The sequence below is a fragment of the Puntigrus tetrazona genome, unplaced genomic scaffold, assembly GCF_018831695.1.
Source record: "Puntigrus tetrazona isolate hp1 unplaced genomic scaffold, ASM1883169v1 S000000002, whole genome shotgun sequence".
Classification (NCBI taxonomy): Eukaryota; Metazoa; Chordata; class Actinopteri; order Cypriniformes; family Cyprinidae; genus Puntigrus; species Puntigrus tetrazona.
The window spans coordinates 130,457-139,624 of NW_025047682.1; the positions used below are offsets into that span (position 1 = coordinate 130,457).

The following is a 9,168-nucleotide window of genomic DNA, read 5'->3' on the forward strand; positions in this document are numbered from 1 at the left end:
GTGTGCATCAAAAATGACACCAGATTTTGAATTATGTTGGAGTAAAAAAACAGCACAGACTTATAAAATGAAATAGCTCATGTATCTGTGTTGTACAAATACATGCAATAGCTAAGCTAAAAGAGCCAAACTCCATGCTATAGTTATCTTCTGGCTAAACATGTCCCAAACCCCAAAGGTCAGCCCAGTTTCACAGCACCACATGGTTCAGGATCTTCTGTGATGTGTTAGACCCTATAGGCTTTAATACTGCTTCTACAGCTATAAAATAATGAAACCTTAAGCAGAATACTGACATCAGAGCTGAGAGACGTGGCACATTGAGACAATACTATTTTAGCGGATGTCACATAACTTAACAGAGGAATAATAAGGTAATTTTTCCAAAATACAAGCCAATAGCAGATTTTTTGCAATAGCATAATTTTGCATAATTTAAAACACTATTTAATGGTTAATAGGGGATTTACTTAAGTACTGTTTAGTATTATGTATTCTTATTAGTAATATCTTATCATTTAAGATGTTTAATTATGTTATGATATATACACTGCATGTTTAATCTAATTTTCGCTTCAAGTAAATATGTGCATATTTTTGGGCAAACCAAATCAGTCAAAGAAATTTTTCAAGGGTGAGTAACTTTCAGTGTAACATACAGCATTACTTCTTTCGCAAGTAGTTATTTCCTGTATGTGTTAGTATGTTGCAGGCGAACAGAAAGCGGCTTCTGTTGTAACTGAGTTCTTCATCGTGGGTTTCCCTGGACTCCAGCCCAAACACTACAGCCTGATAGGAGCTCTTTTATTCATCATCTACATCGCTGTGATCAGCGGAAACTCTCTCGTTGTGGTCCTGTTTGTGATTGAACGCAGCCTCCATAAGCCCATGTATATTATCATTCTGTGTTTGTCCTTGTCTGATATTGGTTTCTGTACAGTCGCTCTGCCAAAAGTTATTTCTAAGCTATTGGTTTAATGACGGATATATTGGCTTTCTACGTTTGTCTGTTTCAGAGGCAGCTCATTCACTATTTTGGTACCTTGAACTCTCTTATTATGATGATCATGGCACTAGATCGGTACTTGGCGATCTGTTACCCGCTAAGATACCCTGTTTTAATGACTAATCGCACTATGAGGCTTCTGATAGGGTTTTCCTGGGTTACTGCGATGATTGCTCCGACCATTAGTTTAATGCAGACAGTGAAGCTACCGTTCTGTGGGCCAAACATGATCCTTAATTGTTTCTGTGATTCTCTATCTATGAACCAGCTGGCCTGTGCTGATGCTACCAGCGCAAGTCTCATTGGATATGCTGTAGCAATGTTTGTGCTTCTTGTGCCATTGTCTTTTATTATATTTTCCTATTTAAGTATCCTGGTGTCTGTGCTTCGATTAGCAAATGCACAGGGCCGAATTAAAGCCTTTTCTACCTGTGCCACTCAGCTGACTATCATTACCATCTATTATGTGCCCCGTTTTGTGGTTTACACCACTTCTAACCTCCCAAACTCTCAGATGAACAGCAGTCAGAGGATCGGACTGGTCATGTTCTACAGTCTGCTTCCACCTATAGTGAACCCCTTCATCTACTGCATCAGGATCAAAGAAATCAGACAGTTCTTTATCAAATGGTGTGTCCACAAAAACAGGATTGTCAACAGGTCATTAACTATTTCTAAATGAGATGACTCGCCTGTTAGACGCTCTTATGCACCTTATTCCATGCAAATGACATGTTATTTTTATGCAGTTATGTGCTGCTGTCATGCATTTACAATATTTGTTAATATTATAGTCATTCGCGTGTGCATAATAATAATAATAATAATAATAATAATAATAATATGTATTAGAAAAATCGGGAAGGCCATTTATTAGTCATTGAAAAGACAAATAGACAATAAATATAAAACAAACAAAAAAAGAGGAATGAAATATGGCTATATGGAAAGTTTGCATGTCCTGTTGTTTGGTTATACTGCATGTACAGTAAAACTATTTTTAAATACTTGTTATTTGTGAAGTTTATGACCTCAATAATTAAACACTAGATGAAATAGTTCTAAAATTAAAAAATAATTCGTGAACAGGCTGCTGTTATTATGTTTATTTAGTTGCTTACCGGTGTTTAGTTGCTTACCATCGGTGTTTCTAACACACGTGGTGGCTTTTTTCGCCGAAAGTAATCAGAATGATCAAAATCTTATCAAACTGGTAAATTTCGCACAATGACCACTTAATGAACACGTAAGTTAACGTTAACTGGTGTGCCAGAGTTCTGCTGAGAAGAAACAAAAACTTACCGTGTCGAAGGCCATGCTGTGTAGTCGTTACTACGTGTTTCCTGCTTTTACCTGATTTTAGCTCTATTTTCATTTAAGTATATTAATTTTTTTCTCATCTTAATTTATGTACAAAAATTGACACAATAATAAATAATTAATATTACTTGATTTAATCAATATTAACAATAACAAATACTAATGACTATTCCATGAAACACTTAAACACTATGTGATTTGCGTAAATAGGAGATGAGTGTAATTATAATTTTACCCACAAGGTGGCGCAGGAAGATCACAGAAGTATGTGACGTTCATGAACGTTTTTGCAAAGGCCTCATTGGAAAGAACACTGATGACTAGTACCTTTTTGGTCAAGTGTCCTAAATAGAATATAAATATAAAATAAAAATATATAAATATAGAATAGTTCTAAAGTCAACACCTTACAAATGTAGCCCTTTTAAAGTCATTATAAACAATCTGAAGGACAACATATCAAGCAATAACCATTTCACTTCAATACTCTGGATTCTTTATTCAGTTTATAGATGTATTTCCATTTGTAGTTTAGAGAATGAGAAGCATTAGTTTATTTACAATTATCTTTTTAAAAACTTCAGCTCTGTACAGATTTGAACCTGATAAGGACCAATATTTTTCAGACCTAGTGCGGTGTTAAAAGCAGAAAGCAAAGACCACATAAAAGGAAGTCAAAAATAAAACATCAAATTATGAACATTTGATTAAAAAAGAAGAGACAGACAGAGAGAGAGAGAGAAAACAATAATTTCTTCAGCCATTAGAGGATTTGCTGCTGTTAAAGTACATGAAATTGTCAGCGTCTCACTGCTCCAAATGCTAATGTGCTAACTGTTTTTAGACTATCATACACTAGACACCAATATATATCAACAATCTATAGTTATGTTCTCTATAAGATTCATATTAAATATACTCTACACATATGTAACCTTCGAATACAATTCCCATTTGGAAAAAATATTAAAAAGGAAGGAGGAAAAAAAAAAATTACACAGATTTAGAAACGAAACAGCTCATGTTTCCTGTGTTGTGCAAACAAATTTTAGATCTAACAAGGAAGGGGAAATAGAAACTGAACCAAACTTCATTCCACAGATATCTTCTGGCTCCAAACGCAAGCATTAATTTACACCACTACACTTTGAAAATAAAGGGATAAATCTTATCACCCTTCCTGAAAGAGAGCAGCTCAGATCTATCTAAAGAGGGCAAACGCAACACTGGTTGACTGTCAAAACACACAGTCGCAAATGTTACTGTTACTCGTTTACGTGTATTTTAGACTTTCCATTTTAGTCAATCCCACCAACTTCTGGAAATCTACCTCCTGCAAAGTCCGACTGTGTTTGAAACACTTCCGGCGTACGGGAACTCGACAGAGCAGGACGCTGGAGCTCCAGGACCTCACCGGGACGTTTAAAACCCATGGAAACGTATAAGAAACATTTCTAAAACGTTCATCAGGCACATCAATACTTGTTCTCCTGCGCTGAAATCAGACTGCGTGTGGCGATTAGCATTTGACAGGAAACGGTCCGGGAGGGCGACTGTAGCGGAGATTAATCCCACCGGGGAAGCGTGTGCTCTTATTTCAGATGCCTTTTCACCTCCGCACCGGATCCGAGCCATCGCATCGATGAATGTGAAAAGTTCGTCAGACCCTGTGTAAATTAATTTTCCCCTTCACACATCTCCCTCCTGAGAGGAAGAATCAAGGGCCTCGGCTGAGGCGAACGAGTCTCTTTTTCCTCACTGAATCATTCATGTTACTATGTGCAATAAAAAACAGAGAAACGAGGGCCTCCTCCGTGTGCAAACTGGCAGAGGGGGAGGAGTGTGTGTGTGTGAGTGTGTGTTTGAATGAGTTCATAAATGCGCGTGAAAGGTGTTAGAAAGGGCGGAAATGTGTGTGTGTGTGTGTGTGTGTGTGAAGGAGGGATGCATTCTATTATCTGATTTTTTGACATCTTTTGGCTTAAATACGGACTGTGCGAAGCCGAAATCTTCTCGGGTGATTTTTTTTTTTCCTTTCCAGGAGAAGTGAAGCTCTTGTTCTGGTCAGGTGCTCGTGGGAGTCGGGTGTGATTAATTGTGTTTAAGCAGCATGGACGAAGGGTGACAGGACACACTCGTTCTGAGGGATGATGGGATGTATTTACAGGATCACACAACAGTTGCTCTCCAGTCTTTTCCGGTTCCTCTGACCTGTAGCAAACACACAAGACTTTAATACTATTGCACAAAAACAAACAGTGGTTCTGTTCCAAAACCATTTTAAGGCATCACAGAAATTGTGCTCTTAAAGAGGTAGGCAACATAATTATGTTTCTTTCTAAGGTGCATATTTCATTCTGTATGCATTTAAGCAAATCTCATTAGATATAAAACAGCATTGTAAAGGGCTCTTTTAGAAAACAATTATGTACTGTAATTTTATGCTTGCTACAGAACTGACACAGAAGAAGTATGTAAAACACATATGATGGCCTATTTCAGTGACTTAAAAGGCAGCATAGAAGCTCACAGAGCCATGGTCTTGGTACTGATAAGAGAGCAAGTCCTAGCAATGATTCTGTCAAAGCGCAAAGTGCTTCAGCATACATAAATAATGATATAAAAACATTTTTATTTGAAATAGAAACTCAAACAGAACTCAGAATATTATCTTATACACAAAGCTTGATAAAAAATATGATTTATATATATATATATATATATATATATATATATATATATATATATATATATATATATATATGTAAAGCTCCCAGACTGTATTGTAATTATAATTTAATTAAATTTTTTTGCACACTGAAATATTATTATTTTAAGTTTATACATAGATAATACTTAAATAAAATCAAACTTAAATATATATATATATATATATATATATATATATATATATATATATATATATATAATAGGAATTTTTAACAGAATTAACCAAAAATTATTAGAAACGATTACCTATTAACGATTATTCTAGTAACTACCTAGTAACTATTCTGTCCTTCATATCCAAAATTAAAAACTAAAAATAGACATTATACATACTATACATGAAACCAAAAATAAATTTTCATGAAAATGTTCAGTTTAGCATTAGTATAAAAATGTTGCAACCTTATAACCTTTTATAGTTTAGCAAGTATTAAATATATCTTTTCGCCCCAAGAAATTTATATTTTGGTCAAATGCTACTTTAAAAATTCTGAAAGCTGAAATATTGCTGGAGGGTGAGAATGATCCACATATAAACTGAACATTTTTGAACAAAGTGAAGGCTGCAGTCAGACAGGGAGCGTGTGAAACAGTGAAAGAGGAGTGTACAGAAAAGAGAGAGGGCAGAATGGTTACCTTGGGAATTTGGCTCGGGCAGCGTCTCTCTGGCAACTAAATGCATCACTGTGGTTTTTCCGAGAGGCAGTTTTAAAGCTGCAAGACATAAGAAAAAAAGAGCATTGGACCGAATTGAGAGACTAATGCAGCTGTACATCTATGACACCAAAGTCACTTTCAAAGGGATGAAATCATAGGACAGAGGACCAGAATAACATTTAAACATTAGGCCTGTGTCTTTTTGAGAGCCGTCACCGACTTCTGCCGCCTTCTGCCCCACAGACGCACTCGGTCTTCATGCCTTGGTGCTCTGAAGATCAAGTAGGTGTCAGCGTGCATTATCAAAGTGACACTTTTTTGGCAAAACCTGCCTGGGTTCCATCATGTCATCAGGCGAACAGTTCAGGAATTGGAGCTGGTTGTGAGGTTTCACTCGCTCACAGTTATTGAGCCATGGGAAAAATTTAGCCCACACTAAATAGTCATGTTTTTCAAAGATCACATATAAAAGGCTCTGTCAAATTCATAGAGAATCTAGGACTTAACAAGGATTTATTTGTGTAATAAGACAGACAGATAGATAGATAGATAGATAGATAGATAGATAGATAGATAGATAGATAGATAGATAGATAGATAGATAGATAGATAGATAGATAGATAGATAGATAGATAGACAGATAGATAGATAGATACTCGTATACTTTCTTATACACGCGTTCGTTCACAAACCCACTCTATCTTTAATTGTTGCTTGAGGGATGGCAAAACAAATAAAAAAGTGCTTCCTGTTCACGCCCAAAGAATTTCCTCTCCTCCCTGTTTTCTGTCCCTGATGACAGGTCTGCCGGCCAGTGCTTTCCTACATTCATAGACTGCTTGCTGACACATTCTGGGAATATATTTTCAGTCAGTCAAGTCTATTCACAACTTTTAGGTGTACTGGGACTGGGAGCTGAATTTTTGGGTGTCCTTATAATCAGCTGAACAATGATAGAACTGAACCGCACTGCACCCTGGCCCGAAATAAACTAAGACAAAGCCTAAATAAATATCTGTGCCGTTATGAGTCCACTGGGACACGGCTGATTTACCTGGCAGGAAAAAAAGCTAAGCAACGTTCTATCTCAGACCATGATCCTGGACTGAGAGGAATGATTTAGTGAAAAATGAAAAGAAGCGAAGCATGTGCGGTGTGATTTGAACAATGGTAATAAGGAGTGTGGGAAGGCGGCTCACCTCCTAGCGTCACATTGCCGTGTAGGAATCGGCCCTGATAGATGAGGCGCAGGATGTTCGGACTGCTCACTTGTTCCTCTTCCCAGTCTGATAAAGACAGAATAAAATAGAAAAATGTATGTTTACACATTTTGTGATAACATTGTCATCACAAAATGAAAAACACAAAGAAACAATTCCATAAAAATTGTAATAAAGAGACCTAAAAAAACAGAAGATAGTCATTCGAGTTAGAAATGACATGAGGGTGAGGAAATATTTTTCTTTTGGGGTGAACTGTCCCTAGAAACATACTTTTCCACCAGTCTGCACTTTTCCATGTTACTGCTTCCCATGTTTTTCACTCTTTTCTCTCTTCATTCATTTATTCATAAGACTCCACCCCATCTCTTTCTCGCTCTTGACTCAATCAGTCACAAGACTCAAGTGAAGGTCATTCTGTGTCCTCATGAGGTCAAGCTCCACTGTGCTCGTCTGGTATGAATAAAACTCTGATTCAATCCCGGACCACCCCGATGGAGTTGACGAACTGTACAACAAAGAAGGCCTTTCTTTTTCATCTATATTTTCTTTGACATAATTCAACTCTGATGACTTTCATAAGAGCTATTCAAAGCAAGAAATTTAAATCAAATTAAAAATTCTACTTAAATAAACCTGAATTTCTTCAGAGGACAAATAAGGACAAAAGACAGCAATAAAAAAAAACCAAAAAAAAAAGTAATTTGTTTTGCTTGTGTCCAAATCCTGAAATGACATCAAAACAGATTTCAAATGAAAGAAAGAAAGAAAGAAAGAAAGAAAGAAAGAAAGAAAAAGAAAACATTTATTCATTAATGATGCAAAAAAAGCCATTCTAATCATTTTTTAAATAATAACCTAATAATAAATAATAATATCTCTTTTTTTATATCACGATTTTAAAAAAATAAAATTTTAATTAATCTATAAAATCTGAAAAATCAGCACTTTGTAGTGTATAATATATATATATATATCTCAAAACAACAAGGTATTACCATCACTGCACCGTGGTATGTTTGAGAGGTCAATTAAATGGAAAAATGCTAAACTTGAGCTTGTGGCTGCATACCTAAAAGCACTTGCCGTTTCAGATGGGCTGCCAAAGCACAGTGCAGAAACAGATGAAAGAGGAGTCTGTACATTATCTGCTCTTCCCTTAAAATGTACAATAACCTACAGATTCAGCTAGAACTGTATTTGTGGAATATTTGAACCGCATTTCACAGACCTCAGTCTCATGCGGAGAGACGACCAGACAGATGTATAAACAGACAAACTCAGGCGCTCTGTTTTTACCCTTCAGTACTGTCATTGACTTTAGGTCAGCGTACAGTGAGTGAATCTAGCTCTGCGCAGGATTACCACTCGGTCAGACTCAGATTTGTCTGCAGCGCAGATTATCTGAACACAGAAAAAGGTTGTAAAGAGGAATCTACTCAATGCTAGGAAACAATAGCCTGAAAATCCTCCACACGAGCCAATGGTTTCAGTCTATTGATGGGACGCATTCAAAAAATGTGTTAGGTGTGAATCATCACGCACCCATTGGCCAGTTGTCATACACGTGCTTGGCGATGTCGGCCGCTGAGTCGTTTGGCGAGAACAGGAACTCTTTTGTTTTTCCACTCACCAAGATGAGCCTCAGGTTGATCTGAAACACAAACAATAGAGCCATTAGAAGCTCGGTCAGAATCCACCCCACACTTCCTCTCAACATCGACACGAGACAACACTCGCAGCCTGTTTTAAACTTTAGTGAGACATATTTGCGAGATTCAGACCAAAATAGAGCCTGAATTGAATAATAATTTGTTAAAACAATGTGAAATTGCTGTTATACTACTGGAAAGCTGTGCAGACATATAAGAGAAAGATCTGGGCTTTTTTACAGAATTTGATACAGCTTTGCAATCTTCATGATGAAGTCTTAACCACCGTTAAGAATGTAGATTTAACAACTTATTGTGTTTAAATGAATTCCAGTAATCAAAATAAATGCAAGAAAACCGTAGCTTACATTGAGAATTAAATAAAAATAAAAATAGCCTAAAATAATAAAACAAACATAATGTAAAATCATGTTGAAAAAAAAATCCTATTTAACAGCACAGATTTGACAAAAGTAATACTATTGTGATTTTTTTACATACCAATAATAATCATGAGTCAAGTTTCAAATCAAATTTGCACCCATAATACAATTACATAAGGAAACTATTTTTAATAACGTG

At 36.2% G+C, this 9,168-nt stretch overlaps 1 protein-coding gene and 1 pseudogene across 1 annotated transcript; one reads left to right on the top strand and one right to left on the bottom strand.

Moving 5' to 3' along the window:
* The first annotated feature begins 585 nt into the window (after positions 1 to 585).
* LOC122331769 lies at positions 586 to 3,771 on the top strand (annotated as a pseudogene).
* On the bottom strand, positions 3,673 to 8,635 carry LOC122331841 (ubiquitin-like protein 3). Its single transcript, XM_043229377.1, has 4 exons — positions 8,480 to 8,635; positions 6,914 to 7,000; positions 5,693 to 5,770; positions 3,673 to 4,537 (listed from the first exon to the last, which is right to left on the bottom strand). The coding sequence occupies exons 1-4, from the start codon at positions 8,610 to 8,612 to the stop codon at positions 4,488 to 4,490; spliced, it is 348 nt and encodes a 115-aa protein (XP_043085312.1). The 5' UTR covers positions 8,613 to 8,635; the 3' UTR covers positions 3,673 to 4,487.
* Between the last annotated feature and the right edge of the window lie 533 nt (positions 8,636 to 9,168).